This window comes from Eublepharis macularius, chromosome 4 (assembly GCF_028583425.1).
Source record: "Eublepharis macularius isolate TG4126 chromosome 4, MPM_Emac_v1.0, whole genome shotgun sequence".
Taxonomy (NCBI): Eukaryota; Metazoa; Chordata; class Lepidosauria; order Squamata; family Eublepharidae; genus Eublepharis; species Eublepharis macularius.
The window spans coordinates 174,664,678-174,680,665 of record NC_072793.1 but is presented as its reverse complement, the minus strand read 5'-3'; the positions used below and the strand labels follow the sequence as shown (position 1 = coordinate 174,680,665).

General features: G+C 49.0%; 1 protein-coding gene across 1 annotated transcript in view; it reads left to right on the top strand.

Moving 5' to 3' along the window:
• Nucleotides 1-15,988, top strand: part of LOC129327880 (uncharacterized) — a gene marked incomplete at its 5' end in the record, with an annotated part of 52,288 nt that overhangs the window by 10,281 nt on the left and 26,019 nt on the right. Inside the window, 8 exon segments of the mRNA XM_054976631.1 lie at nucleotides 2,401-2,847; nucleotides 3,832-4,019; nucleotides 5,271-5,435; nucleotides 5,922-5,931; nucleotides 6,470-6,555; nucleotides 11,833-13,544; nucleotides 13,627-13,723; nucleotides 13,878-14,142. Of these exon segments, the coding sequence (XP_054832606.1) occupies nucleotides 2,401-2,847; nucleotides 3,832-4,019; nucleotides 5,271-5,435; nucleotides 5,922-5,931; nucleotides 6,470-6,555; nucleotides 11,833-13,544; nucleotides 13,627-13,723; nucleotides 13,878-14,142 (2,970 nt within the window).

Sequence of the window (15,988 nt, the reverse complement as noted above, 5' to 3'; positions counted from 1 at the left end):
ACCCCACCTTGCAAAACTGGATTTCTACATCTGGGGATGGGGAAGTTTGGTTTTCCTCCCTCCCACCCATATTGCACCCATTTCTGCTCCTGCAAAAGCCAGGGAGGATCATTTTTAATTGGCAATTAAATGTTGTTATGACAATGTGTCTCTCAGGTTCTCAGAATTTCCAGTTTGCATTTTTTTAAAAAAGCAGATCTCTAGCTCCTTTAATTGCAGAAATATGCCTTTCTTGGTTTAACAAGATTCACTTGTTAAAAGAGCGAAATCTGGGCATTCAAAGAACGGGTATCTTACTATATAATTGAGTAAGCCTATTTCAGACAACTCACTTTATATCCTGGTGCACCACAAGAGGACGCTGCCATGGAGGGAAGCCCAGGCAAAGCACCATGTCCCTCCAGAAAATGTGCCATGGTGAGAAGCCCGAGCCGGGAGCACAATGGGAGCAGGTGACGATGCCCACCTCCCGCCTACACCCAGCTGATATTAGGAGTGGAGCATGTGGCAATGCCCATCCCCTGCCTTAACTCAGTTGGTATTAGGAGCAGAACAGGTGGCAATGCTCCTCACCTTAACCCAGCTGGTATTAGCAGCAGAGCAGGTGGCAATGTCCTCTCCCTGCCTTAACCCAGCTGGTATTAGGAGTGGAGCAGGTGGCAATGCCCACCCCCTCTGAACCAGTTGGGATCAGGAGTGGAGCAGTTGGCAATGCCTGCCCCGCTCCTTAACCCAGCTGCTATTAGGAGCGGAGGAGGGGGCAATATACACCCCCGCCTTAACCTAGCTGGTATTAGGAGTGAGGTAGGTGTCACTGCCCTCCCCTGCCTTAACCCAGCTGGTATTAGCAACGGAGCAAGTGGTAATGCCCCCCCCCCTCCATCACTCATTTGGGATCAGGAGTGGAGCAGTTGGCAATGCCCAACTCGAGCTTTCTCCTGGCTGGGATCAGGTGCAGAGCTGGAGGCAATGCCCTTCTTCCGTTCACCCAGCTGGGATAAGGAGCTCAGCAGGTGCCAATGCCCACCCTCTTCAACCTCCCTAATAAGCCACTGAGCAGGTGACAATGCCCACCCTGTCTTCACCCTGCCGGTGACAGGAGCCAAGCATGCAGCAATGCCTGCGCCCCCCCCCCCCTCAACCTCCCAGAATCAGGAGCAGGAACAAACTCTACTACGCTCTTGACCATATCCAAAAACAATTAATAAGATGCTCACCAAACTAATGTTACTCCAAAATTGTTCATTCGAAATACATAAAGTACTGCTCATCACATTTCATTCATGAATTCTCGATTGCTATATACAGATAACAGACTGCGTATTGTCTTTCTTAACACACAGTATAGCACTCCAGTGATGCAGTGCATCTACATAAAGTCATTTAAACTTGAACACATGGTTGGTCTTCCTTCCAAGTTGCTTCGCGGTGCACTCCAATCCACATAGCTGAGGACCGCCCACGTGAAAGAGCTCTGTCGGGAGACACCGTTCCAATGCTGGCTTAAAAAGGAACAGGTAATGCAGCCCTGCAGACCAGTGTATTATTCTCACATGAATTTAATATCTTTCAAGTGCAGAGAAACATGTGAAGCAGGACCCACAAGGGTCCCTCTCCTGTCCACCCTACAAGCAGCCAGCAATGATTACTCAGCTTGTTTCACAGATGCCCGTTTCTTCAGGGGCAATTATGTAATCCTCCACTTGATAAACCTTCAGTTTCTATAAACGAGACTATACATTGAAAAATGACAACAATTCAAAGAATTTCAGGTGCTTTAGTCTGCACACTCAAACGCGGTCTGAATGATTAGGAACCACTGCCACACACACAGTTGTTAAATACATGAACGGCATTGTCAATTTAAAGTTACAGTTCTCCAAACAGAGTATGCATCATCCTGCACTCCTTACTTATCACACATTGTTCAAAGGCTATATCCAAACACTCTAAGGAGTCTTATAGAAAACACGATAAATTCAATTCTGAATTCAAACCCCTTGGTTGTAGAGTTTGTAAGTTGTGTATCCACTCTGCCTCCCGTTTCAGGAGGTCCCTCTGTACCGAATGCTGTGAGCCACCCGGGGACACGTATAGGGTTGTGAATTTAAATTCAGTCTCCCTAGCGTGGAACTGACAAAAATGTTCCACCAATGGTGCCTCCATAACTCTATTCTTAATCCTGGACAAATGTTCCAACATCCGTGTACACACAGTTCTTATTGTGCTCCCAATATATAGTTTGTTACAGTTGCAATTGATGAGGTAAACAACCGCACTAGTTTGGCATGTAGAAAAATGGGAGAGCCGGATGTTGGACGTCCTACCCTTGACTTGAAACTCTGTGGGGGAGGGAATCCCTAAAAAAAGACACTAAAATGCATTTAAAAACCTATGAAGGAAAGAAAATATATAAATCCCTGAAGAGCAAAAAGAGCTTCACTTGTAGGGGAAGCTTTACTTCCCATCAAAGAATCCACATAGGGAAGAAGCCACATAAATGCCTGGAGTGTCAGAAAAGATTTCGTCAGATGCGACACCTTACTCGCCATCGCAGAATTCACACAGCAGAGAAACCATATACAAGCCTGAAGTGTGGAAAAAGCTTCAGTCACTGTGCATCTCTTTATTCTCACCAAAGAATTCACACAGGTAAGAAGCCATACAGCTGCCTGGACTGCAGAAAAAGCTTCATTCAGAGTGGACATCTTAATCCCCATAGAAGAATTCACACAGGTAAGAAACCATATAAATGCCTGCACTGTGGGAAAAGGTTCAGCTGTACTGGGAACCTTAATTCCCATCAAAAAATTCACACAGAAGAGAAGCCTGATACCTGCCTTGACTGTGGAAAAAGCTTCAATCAGAGTGGAAACCTTGATACCCATCGAAGAATTCACACAGGGGAGAAACCATATAAATGCCTGGAGTGTGGAAAAAGTTTTACTCAGAGTGGAAACCTTACTCACCATCAAAGAATTCATGCAAGGAAGAATCATAGAAATGTTTTGAGGGGAAAGGACATATTCATTCTGTGAGTCTCCTGAAGAATTCTATTCACACATTTAAAAAATAGATATTTTGCTTGAGTTAGAACTCTTCAGGAAAGTACATTTTGGGAGTATAATTGATGAATACTGTAATATTTTGAAGTAAATAATTTTTTTATTATTTATTAAAATATATTATTTATGGATCATTATTTATTATAAGAGAGTTTTCTTCACTTCAATAAGGAAGCAATTAAGTCTCTTTTTAATAGAGGATATATAAGAAATCAATTAATTGTAATTTATGTGGGGTTGTGCCTCAGCAAATAAAACTTGACGGCCCCCCCATCCCTGCAGGGGCCCCCTAGGCTTCAGCCTAGTCAGCCTCAGGTATAATACAGGCCTGATGCTGAGCTCTTGGGGGTAAAGATTCCATTGATGGAGACTCCTGCAGGGGGAACCCCCTGTCCACCCAGTCTGGTATCTGTGGTCAGTGACAACTGAGAACTAGACGGAGAGCGGGTGCCCTCCCAGTCCTGGATCTCTCTGCATTGCTCATGTCCATCTCCCTTCGTACCTTACTGAGTCGCCTCTCAGCCAAGGGATTCAGGGCCACCATGTTATGGTGGTTTAAGTCCTATCTGGGTGCCCGGTCTCAGAAGGTGGTTCTGGGGGAGTCCTCCTCTACCCCATTTCCACTGACCCATGGAGTCACAGGGCTTAATATTATCCCTCGTGCTGCTTCATATTTACATGAAGCCACTGGGAAGGGTCTTTGGGAGGTGTGGGCGGCAGTGTCACCAATATGCAGACGGTACCCGGTTCTTCCTTCCTTTTCCAGCTCATTCCGAGAGATCTGTTGATGTTCAAAATCAATGGTTGCAATCATCAGCAGTGTGCTGGTTGAGGGAGAACAAGCTGGAGCTCAATCCTGACGAGAAAGAGGCTCTCTGGGTTAGTCGAAAGGTTGACCAGTGGTGGAAGATCCTTCTTGTCTTCGATGGGGATACGATCCCCTTGAAATGTCAGGTTTGCTGCTTGGGAGTGCTGGTTGCCCCAGCAGTCCTGTAGAAAACCAGGGGGCACCTCCTCTCTCCCTCTGCAGGTGCACACAGTCAGGTGGGTTTTAATAACTATTCTGACATTTCATTTTGGGAGCCACCTCAGGCAAATTCTGAGACTCAGAACATTTCCAAATAAATAAATGAAATAGAGACTTGCTTCAACTGAGGCCCACAGACCAAAGCCTTCTTTGGGTTGACTGTCACCAGGGAAGGGACATCAGCAGAGCTTGTTCAGATCAGAGCAAAGGTCAGTCCAGCCCAGCAGCCGAGTTCAGAAGATTCCTCCGCTTGCGCTACTGTACAGAAATGGGCCTTCAGGGGTATACTGCTTCAGGACATGGAGGTTCCATTTACCCACCTCTGCTTCCCTTTTAAAGATGTTGTACAAGGCCTCACAAGTCCAGAACTGTCGATTCCTCTGGGAGGTAAGAAAGCCCAAAGGGGCAGGCCCCGTAGAAGCAGCCTCCGGAAGTCCTGGAGGGACCGCTAAAGGGCAACCATTGCAGCCTCTGCCGCATCCTGCAGGGAGGGTTGCCAACTCTGGCTTGGGAAATTCTGGGAGACGTGGGGGTGGGGTCTGGAACAGGAGGAGTTTGGAGAGTGGAGGGAGGCTCAGCAGGGCTGTGATCCCAAAGAGTCGCACATGACCCATGAAACGGCCTGAGGACACTGTTGGCCCGTCCAGGTCACGGCGGCCCTCGGGTGTCTCAGGCAGGGGCCCTTCACATCCCCTCCTTCCTGATCCTTTTAACTGGAGATGCCACCGGGGATTGAGCCAGGGACCTTCCCCAGGCCAGGCAGAGGCTCTCCCTCTGAGCCACAGCCCGGTCTCCCAAGCTGCCCTTTCCTCCCGGGGCAATGATGCCTGTAGCCTGGTGACTGACAAACCAACGAGGAGCCAACAGGCTTGCCCTGGCTATTTTCCTTTGCTGCACTCCTCACCCCACCCCCTTCTCTCTCACACACACACAACACACTGCCTGTAACCCCCAAATGCAAAGCCAAGTCACCCGGGCGCTGGGGGAGCGGCTGCTTCGGTTATGCCTGGGACAGGGGCCACTTTGCTTTGAGGCGGGGTCGGTGGGGCGAGAAGGCGAGCGCCGAGCTGCCCCCTTCTCTTCTTCTGCGCGGAGCATCCGGGGCCTCCCCCATTACTGTCAGCCTCAGTCCCTCCTAGGGCAGAGTGGAGCCCCCCTCCCCCTCTCCTTGCAACCAGGCACGTGACTCCCGCGCCGCTGTTGCCACGGGAGACGCCGGAGGAGCGCGCCGCAGCCGGGCCGCCCCCTCGCAGACCCCGTTCCCCTCTCCCAGGATACGCGCCAACCCCTCGGGGAAAGGGAGAGAGTCGCAACTCCTAGACGTGCGCCGGGTAGGGGGCCTGGTGAGGTCACTTCCTGCCGGGTCCCCTCCCTCCGTCGCCATGTGGCCTCGGTCTTCCCCGCGGTCGCGTCTGCTGCATCAGCGTTTGGTGAGTTCAAAGCGTGTTTGCGCGGATGAGGCTAATGCGGGGGGGGGGGGCACAAATCAAACGGGAAGTGGAGACGCCCCCTGTTCAACCGAAGAGGAGGCGCGGTGGAGAGCAGATCCTTTGGGGCTCCTCTAACGCCCCCCCACCCCAAATCTGGGAGATTCCTGGAAAGCCGGGAGGCCCCTGCAGCACAGTCCCGGGGGGGGGGTGTTCAGGGCTGGAGGCTGGTGAAAGACCTGCCCCCCCCTCTAGCTGCCCCTGCGAGGCACGGGGGCCTTGGAGACACGAGCTGGCCTCCCTCGCTGCACCCCACTCCTCCGCCTTCCCAGCAGGACTATACAGGGTTGCTTCTGTCTATGGGTCGCCTGCTCCCCCCTGGCCTTCTGATTTCTCTTGTAGACCGTTTGGTGTGAGGGAGGGGTTCTCGGTCTGCTGTTTTGCAATCTCTAGCTCTCATTTCTTGCCGGGGGCACAGCAACTCCTGCAGGGCTAGTCTCACTTCCTAGCTGGCATCTCCTACGTGCCTCCACAAGTCAGACAGTCCATCCGATCCCCTCAGGGCACCTCATTCCCAGCTCCTCCTCCTAGTTGTGTGGGGCAGGGCGGAGGGTCTTGTCCTCCCTCAGAGGGGAGGAGGGCGCAGTGTGGCTTCCGGCAGCGTCAGGGGCTCAGCGCCCAGGAAGGGATTTGGGGAGGTTGGAAGGAAACACAGCCAGAAGGAGAGCGGGGCAGATTGATCAGGAAGGCGGGACCTTCCCCTGTAGAGAATGGCTGGGCGGGGGGAGAGATACTGAGCCACAGGTTCTGGAGCTTTCCTTGTTCAATCCTGATTGATCTTGAATTCCTCCCCAAAGCAAATCCAGAGAGAGCTTCCCTGAAGGGACTGGCATAGAAATCTGTGTGCAGCAATAAGCGTTTCCCTCCATCTTCCTTTCTCCCCCTCCCAGATCGCAGCATAAAGACACGCTGGGCTGTTTCTCCACTGTCCTCTGCGTGTGGCGAAGTGAAACGACCAGCCATGCAGCCAGCGCAGGTAAGGAGGGGGTGCAGATCAGCTGTGAGGAAGGGTTCCTTCTCTGTTGCAAGGCTGAGTGGGTCAGGTCCCTTCCCCTCAGTTCTGGTGCCACAAGATGTTGAGGCTGCCCACTTAGAAGGTGGGAAATGGTCACCCCTTGTGTAGAATTCCATGTTCAGAGAAGAAAACAAGACTGTGGTAAAATTTGTCCCGTGGAAAAGGATTTGCTCCTCTTCAGGGACATCTCTGGCCTCTTCCAGATTTGACTGATAGCCCCCAGCAAATAAGGTTAGCCCCCCTGGCCCTGGGATGCCCCTACGGAAGTCTGGTGGGGGGTTGAGACACAAATGTTCCTACCGGGTTTTCTTCCGCCTTGGTTTTTTCGTTCCTGATATTTCTTACTGGAAACAAAGCCCGTTGTAGCAAAAAAATACAACGGGCTCTAGAAAGGGCACTGGAGGATCTGGCTGGTCACTGCCCCCTCCCCAGCACCCTGATGTGGGGCAGAGGTAGGAGGGCAGGGTGGCATGCCCACCTTCGGTCCCCCTGCTCTCGCTTCCATTGTAGCTTGGGGGGAGGTGAGTGAGGTATGCCCACAGCTGTGCCCCCCTTTGCCCCTGTGTGGCCCCCTCACCTCCCCATTGGGACTTGTAGGGTTGCCAACTTCAGATTGGGGCATTCCTGGAGATGGGGGGGGGAGTGGAGCCTTGGGTGGGTGGGTTGGCTTTGGAGTGGGGAGGGACCTCAGGTGGAAATAATACCCGTTGAGCCTACCTTCCAAGGCAGCCATTTTCTCCAAGGGAACTGAGTTCTGTCACATAGAGATGAGTGCTAATTCTGGGAGATCTCCAACCACCACCTGGAGACGGGTAGTTCTAGGCTTGGGGGGGGGGCGGGCAGGCAAGCGTGCCCCCCCTCATTCATGATCTTGGCTTTGGTGGGGAGAGGAGGCCAGCGAATGGGGTGCTGCTGGCAGGGAGCATGAGGGGGATGGCTCCAGGCTCCTCCACCTGGCAGCCACCCCACTCGGGGCGCTGTGGGCGGGAAGCGCAAGGGGGGGGCGGTGCTCCAGGCTCCTTTGCCAGGCAGCCATCCAGATCAGGGCACTATGGGCAGGACGTGCATGGAGGGGGGTTGGCAGCCTCCCCGATCCGGCTGCGACTCCCCTCCATATCCCCACTAAGGGCACACTTCTGCACCTGCTCAGTGGAATCAGTGTGAGTCATCAGAAAACCATTAACACAATTGTGTTATAAGATTATTTATACTTTCTTATTTTGAAATTATATCCTAGGTTTTTTTCACTAATGGAGGACCCAAAGTAGCTTTTCTCATCTTTCTGTTCTTCTCCAATTAACCCTCCCAACAGCAGTCTTGTGAGGCAGGTTAGGCTGTGCAAGGCCCAAGGTCCCCAGGGAAGCATCCATGAGAAAGGGGGATTCGAACTCAGTCCTCCCAGGGCCTTCACTCTAACCACTACAGGACACCGGCCTTTGGGGTTTTCTTACTCCCAGACCACCTTTCTTGCAATGTAAAGAAACTCTCTTCTTATTCTTTTTTCTCTTCTTCCAGTGTTTGGTGTCCTTTGAAGAGGTGGCTGTGCATTTCACCCGGGGGGAGTGGACGCTACTGCGCCCAGCCCAGAGAGCCCTGTACAAGGAAGTCATGCTGGAGAATTTTGGGAACGTGGCCTCTCTGGGTGAGGAAATCCCTTTCTCCTGGGCTATCCCTTTCTGGCTGTGAGGAATGCCTGTAAGGAACTCTTTCATGAGGGAAGACGTGGCCAGGCTGTCTGCCCTGGGCCCAGTGCCTGATCTCTGCCCCTCCTTCCTCTAATGTGGGAAGGGTTGTGGACTTCCCCGGTGGAGAGGGAGCCCCCACCTGACAGCCCTGTATCTGGACCACGTAAGAGGGCGTCAGAAGAGGTGCTGTGAGCCTTCATGTGGAGAAGGTGGGAGGGGCTTCGCTCCAGTCTGGGTCTTGTCTTACCTGGGCTGAGATACGGCTGTGGATGGATCCAGGCTGGCTTCTCCGCCACTGATTTAGTTCTCAGCTGGCCTTTCCGTCTCGTCTTGGCAGGGAGGTGGCACAGAACTGGCAGGGCCAGATGAGACCCCATCCCACACAGCCCTTATTGCTTGTCGGTTGTGTATTTCTGGTGGAGTAGTCACCTTGGGTTGGAATTGCTGGATTTATGGGCACACAGAAAAATGTTGTGTGTCTTTTTTCTCACCAAAGGACCTCCGATTGCCAAACCTGGCCTCATTTCCAGGCTGGAAGGAGAAGAAGAGCTGTTTGTCCTGATTGCTGATGAAGAAGAAGGATTGGCAGGTAGCTGCTTCAATCTGTTGTGGGATTTTTTTGATGCTTCCTTCACAGACCTGGTGGCCTTTGGGCCTTGTTTCTCCTCACAGTTTGAGCCTCTTCTCCAAAGAGCTTGGGTGGGTCGTTGTGAACGCTGAACATATGAAAACAGGCAACTGCCCTCGGCAACCCCTTTCACGGGAGGGGGCAGGCCTTGATCCTGGGACGTTGGGCCTGCAAGGCAAAGCATCTTCTTTTCCTCAGAGACAGGACTGAAAGCAACCCCAGACAGGTCTCCTAGGAAGGCATTCTGGCTCCTCTCCCAAGTGCAGGGGGTAGGAAGAAAGACCATTTGCCTTCTGGCAGAGGGGAGCTGGGGGGGGGGATAGGATCCTTGTTTGGCTCTGGGAATGAGCACTTGTACTGCAGGCATTGGTCTCAAGTTGCTAGACCTCGATAGGGTTTGACATTCTTAATCTGAGGATGAATGGACGAGGGACACAGGGAAGTAAAAAGTTCCCCTCCGTCTCTAAGAACCCAACTCCAGCCTTCTCATTGGGGAAGTGTCTGCAGCCAGGTCAGAGCGCTCCGTTCCCACATGCAGAGCGGATCCAGCTAAGCTGCATAGTTCAGACAGCCCTTGCCTGTCATGGCCCAGCAGGTGCATTCAGAAGAAGCCTTCAGAAAACAAGGACAGACGCCGTGGCCCATTATCCTCCAGTAGATCTTCAGCGCTGTGACACAAGAGATGTTAAGGATATTTGTGGGTTGGGGGAGGGATTGACTATGAACACATGAAACCCCTGAGTGACCTTTCCGACTCTACCTGTTTGGGGAGGTGTGGTTTCCATTGACCATCTCAGGGAGTGGGAGAGCCTTGCTGGCATTTATACCCTGGCTCACCGAGACTGTCCTTCACCTAAACCTACAGCAGCAGCCTCAAGGAAAGAGGTCCTGAAGGCATATTAGAAAGCTCCAGGCCGGCTCCTTTTCATGGAATCCCAGAATCACAGAGCTGGAAGGGACCCCCAAGAATATGGTTACAACGATGCACCATTGTAATAGACCCTGTAGCATCTTCTCTGGACCCCCAGCTTGCATTTTTAAAAAATAACTCTCTGGCCACTTCATTTCTGAAGATACGCCTTTTCCTTTATATCTCTGCAAGAGACAGGGAGAGAGACTTCCTTTTTTAAAAAAGGAAATCTGGGAATCCGGAGAACATGCCACACCTGTTGTTGCAATGGTTTGAGCTGGGGAAGGGAGGGAAAAGGTGAGCTGCCTGCTGCTTTCTGAAGCCCTGTTTGAGCTGGAGAGGGCGGGGGGAGGAAGGAGCAAGCCCCGCTTGATTCAGGAGGGGGTGGGAATGGAGCTGCCCACCAGTCTCCACAGCCCCACGTGAGCCTGGGATGGGGAGGGGTGGGAGATCCTTCCAGCTCAGCCCTCCGCAGCCCTGCTCGAGCCGGGAAGGGGTCAGCTCCCCCCTTGCTTTTGCTACATGCAATGAGAGATTTACCCTGTTGGTTGTGTTTTTAAGTTACTGGATCACAAAGAGGAGTTCATCTCTCTCCTGCCTGCCCCCTTCCCTTCTCTTTATGCAAGTGAGATTTGCTCTCTGCTGCCACCTTCTCGCTAGAGGTAGAATTGCAGGCTGTCAGAGGACAGCCAAACTCTCAGCAGAAGAGTCAGCCAACGCAGGGGAGGTCTGGCCGTCAGCCACGAGGCCGCCCTAATCAGCCACTAGGTGGACCTGGACTATCACCCAGGGTGCCAGTGGAAGGACACCAGTCAGCTGTGTGTCCCCAATCCAGCAGCCCAGCCACCACCACTTACCCCAACTGGCTATCCACCCATGGCACCATGGACAGTGCAGGGAACTCTGGGGGGGTCGTGATCCATAATTCCCTCCCATCATAGGTAGGTGGGATCAGGGGGCAAGACCCTCTTTACCTTCTGCCTTCACTCACGTCTTGCCTCCCGAAAACCTTGGGGGGGGGCTCAGAACACAATCAGCCAAGGGGGGCAAAATAGCTCCAGCCAGCCTGAGACCATATTGAGGCTTTTTGAGCAGAGCAGCTGCTCCATCGCGAGGACAAAGCAAGAGGTTTTCTGTGGTGACAGGGGTCAGAGGAATCTGATTTCAAGAGCATCATTTTTCTCTTGAAGAATATCCCGTGCAATTCCCTCACAAAAAAGAACATACAGCTGAACAGCATAAGATGACAACATCTGAGTATAGAGAAAATAAAAAAGATAAAAACACATCCTTCTTTCCCTAGATGCAAAACATATTGCTCTCCTGTTCTAAAGAGAAGAAGACATATCTGAATAATGTCAATTGCTTTCATGTCAGATTATCTTCTGCATCCGGCTGGCCATCTCTCTTCTAACACTTTATTGTGTGTCTTAAACCATATCTTAAAACAACAGGGTCATCTTGAGCTCTGATCGTGGGGGGAAGGGGTCTCCACTGTATATTTTGTGGGTTTTGTTCTCTTGGGCTACAGACTGTGGGGTCTTAAGTGATCACTGAGCATTCTCAGAGTGCAAGCACAATCATCACAAAGGAGAAAAGTCTGACAGAGATAGGATGTAAATCTGTCCTACCCTCACAGAAGGTTTCTCTTTCTCACTGCAGGGGGCATGTGGGAATCAGCGCATGAAACCTCTGAGCACCCAGTAGTGGATAAACAGGATACATATTCGTATGCAGAAGGGAAAGTTGAATATTGTGATAGCTTGCGTGAAGAGGAGAGAAAATATCCGTCTAAAGGAAGGATTAATTCTGGTCGCTTACAAAATGAAAATGTTGATGAAACTCCACTACCTGAAAAAATGTACATAGAAAGCAATAAAAATGAAAGTGCAATAAGTGGAGATGATTTTTCTGAAAAATCAGGAAAAAACAAGAATTCTAAAACCTGGAACAGAAATAAAAAATATAAATGTCTGGAGTGTGGAAAAAGCTTCAGTGAGAGTGGATGCCTTAATTCCCATCAAAGGATTCACACAGGGGAGAAACCATATAAATGCCTGGAGTGTGGTAAAAGCTTCAGTCAGAGTGGACGCCTTAATTCCCATGAAAGAATTCACAAAGGGGAGAAACCTTATAAATGCCCAGATTGTGAAAAAAGTTTCTGTCATAGTGGAAGTCTTACACGTCATCAAACAATTCACACAGGGGAGAATCCATATAAATGCCTGGAGTGTGGTAAAAGCTTCAGTAACAGACACAGCCTTAAATTCCATCAAAGAATTCACACAGGGGAAAAACCGTATAAATGCTTGGAATGTGGAAAAAGCTTCAGTCGAGGATCACACCTTAATTCCCATCATAGAATTCATACAGGAGAGAAACCATATAAATGCTTGGAGTGTGGAAAAAGCTTCAGTCAGAGCGGACACCTTAATTCCCATGAAAGAATTCACAAAGGGGAAAAACCTTATAAATGCCCAGATTGTGAGAAAAGTTTCTGTAATAGTGGAGGTCTTATATGTCATCGAACAATTCACACAGGGGAGGAGACATATAAATGCCTGGAGTGTGGAAAAAGCTTCAGTGACAGACACAGCCTTAAACTACATCAAAGAATTCACACAGGGGAAAAACCGTATAAATGCCTGGAATGTGGAAAAAGCTTCAGTCATAAACGCAGCCTTAAAAACCATCAAAGAATTCACACAGGGGAGAAACCATATAAATGTCTGGAGTGTGGAAAAAGCTTCAGTGACAGAGGCAGCTTTAAACGCCATCAAAGAATTCACACAGGGGAGAAACCATATAAATGCCTGGAGTGTGGAAAAAGCTTCAGTGACAGACACAGACTTAAACGCCATCAAAGAATTCACACAGGGGAAAAAGCATATAAATGCCTGGAATGTGGGAAAAGCTTCAGATGGAGTACAAGCCTTAATTCCCATCAAAGAATTCACACAGCTGAGAAACCATATGAATGCCTGGTGTGTGGAAAAAGCCTCAGTGACAGACGCAGCTTTAAACGCCATCAAAGAATTCACATAGGGGAGAAACCATATAAATGCCTGGAGTGTGGAAAAAGCTTCCACGGCAGATGCAGCCTTAAACTCCATCAAAGAATTCACACAGGGGAAAAACCGTATAAATGCTTGGAATGTGGAAAAAGCTTCAGTCGAGGATCATACCTTAATTCCCATCATAGAATTCATACAGGAGAGAAACCATATAAATGCTTGGAGTGTGGAAAAAGCTTCAGTCAGAGCGGACACCGTAATTCCCATGAAAGAATTCACAAAGGGGAGAAACCTTATAAATGCCCAGATTGTGAGAAAAGTTTCTGTAATAGTGGAGGTCTTATATGTCATCGAACAATTCACACAGGGGAGAAGCCATATAAATGCCTGGAGTGTGGAAAAAGCTTCAGTGACAGACACAGCCTTAAACTACATCAAAGAATTCACACAGGGGAAAAACCGTATAAATGCCTGGAATGTGGAAAAAGCTTCAGTCATAAACGCAGCCTTAAAAACCATCAAAGAATTCACACAGGGGAGAAACCATATAAATGTCTGGAGTGTGGAAAAAGCTTCAGTGACAGACGCAGCTTTAAACGCCATCAAAGAATTCACACAGGGGAGAAACCATATAAATGTCTGGAGTGTGGAAAAAGCCTCAGTGACAGACGCAGCTTTAAACGCCATCAAAGAATTCACACAGGGGAGAAACCATATAAATGCCTGGAGTGTGGAAAAAGCTTCATTGATAGACGAAGCCTTAAACTCCATTAAAGAATTCACATGGGAAAAACTGTATAAATGCCAGGAATGTGGAAAAAGCTTCAGTTCGAGTACAAGCCTTAATTCCCATCAAAGGATTCAGACAGGGGAGAAACCATATGAATGCCTGGTGGGTGGAAAAAGCTTTAGTCGAAGTGGACACCTTAACTCCCATGAAAGAATTCACAAAGGAGAGAAACCTTATAAATGCTCATATTGTGAAAAAAGTTTCTGTCATAGTGAAAGTCTTACATGTCTTCTTACATGTCATCAAATGCCTGGAGTGTGGAAAAAGCTTCAGTCAGAGTGGACACCTTAATTCCCATAAAATAATTCACACAGGGGAGAAACCATATAAATGCCTCGAGTGTGGAAAAAGCTTCAGTGATAGACGAAGCCTTAAACTCCATCAAAGAATTCACATGGGAAAACTATATAAATGCCAGGAATGTGGAAAAAGCTTCAGTTGGAGTAGAAGCCTTAATTCCCATAAAAGAATACACACAGGGGAGAAACCATGTATATGCCTGGAGTGTGGAGAAAGCTGCAGTGAGACACACCCTTAAACTCCATCAAAGAATTCACACAGGTGAGAAATTGTCTTACGGAATTCACATAGGTGAGAAACCATATACATGGCTGGTGTGTGGAAAAGTCTTCAGAATTAGTGGATGCCTTACCCACCACCAAAGAATTCACAGAGAGGAGGAACCCTAGAGACGCTGGACGTTATATGAAATTGTCTTACGGAATCATAAAGCAGTGTTATAAGATATTGCATAACTGCTTATAATTACTTAAAGTGTTTCAGAAGTTATCAACTGAGTCTTAAGAAGTTGCCCCTGGTGTGGCTCTAGGATGATGCCGGTGATAAACATGCCAGGGCAGGCACTATGGCTTCCTGTCCCTTCAGAGTTCTGGCCCCTCCCTGTACTCCATCATTTCCCAAGCCTGAGGTAGCAACCCTAGATGAGTGTCCAAGTCGCAGCCAATTGCCTGCTCTCCTTCCCTGGGGAACCTAAGACACACCTGTGAGCTCTGCAGGCAAAATCCCAGGAACCACCTGTGTTGCTGACAGGTGGGCTGGCATGATGCTTCTCTGATTCTCTGCCCCCCCCGAGACTGTTTCAACAGATCTAGCCAGAAATATAGGGAAGCAGTTGCTGGATTTGACCAAGAAAATCATAGAGGATGTCTCTGCAGTCAGGAGTAGAATTAACTTGGCCTGACATTGAGAAAGGGAGTCCCTCCTATGTTTTGAAGTTGGGACAAGTTGTGAGATGAGAGGAGCACAGGGTCTGCCATAAGAAGTGTAAGTCAGTAAGTAAGCATGCCAAAAGAGAACCTGAGATTTCTAGAAGTGCTACGATGAACACTAAACATATCTTTAAATATGTCTGGAGGATGAAACCAGCCAGAAAAACTCCTTTTTTTTAACAAAGAGAATAGATCTTCATCATTTGTTATATAATCTATTTGGTTCCTGTATTGGTCACCAGATGATCTCCTCATATGCAGTTGTCTTTGGGGTTGCCTGAAGCATGTTTCGGGCTTCACAAAATTCTATGAGTCGCTCTCCTGCTCCCTTTTGTGATCCTAGTTCAAAGTTTCGAACAATGTTTGATTCTGCTTTGTCTCCTATTTTTGTGTCACAGTCATCTATGATTATCAGCATATCTTGTTTAGGTGTATGATCAGTTTCTTCTTGGACACTTGCGTAAAAGTTTTTGATTTCTGCCTCCTTAGCATCTGTACTTGGGGTATAAACTTGAATGATGGCAACAGGTCTTCCATGAAGTCTGATTGATAGTACTCAGCCAAACTTTGCATTGTAGCTCTTGACTGTTTGTGCTATGTCTCCCCTCATTATTAGAGCAACAGCGGTTCTTTTTCGTTTGTTAATTCCACAGTAAAAGGCTTTGAGTTTTTTTGACTGAAAACATCCTGAGTCAGTCCTCATTAGTTTACTCACAACCAGGTCTGCAACGTTTAAACGTTCCATTCCTTGTTTTACAACTTCTAGCTCACCTGGCCTCATACTTCTCACGTTTCATGTTCCTATTATGTGTGTCACACAGCTTTGGATGTTTCTTTTGCATCGATTCGCATCTGCTTTAATCCAGTCCCATCATTAAAAACAGCATTATTCATACATCTCCTCAGTTCTTCCCCAGTAGACAGATGAGAACCTCTTCCAGGACTGTAACTTCTTTCATTTTGGATTGGCAGAGGGCGCTGCTGCAGAGGAAAGCACAGGCAAATCACCATATCGCTCCAGAAAACATGCTGTGGTGGGAAGCCCAGGTCGGGAACAGGAGCGGGGAAGGTGGCTATGCCCTCCCCACACCTTAACCTGGCTGGTATTAGGTGTAGCGCTTTTGGCAATGCCCATCCC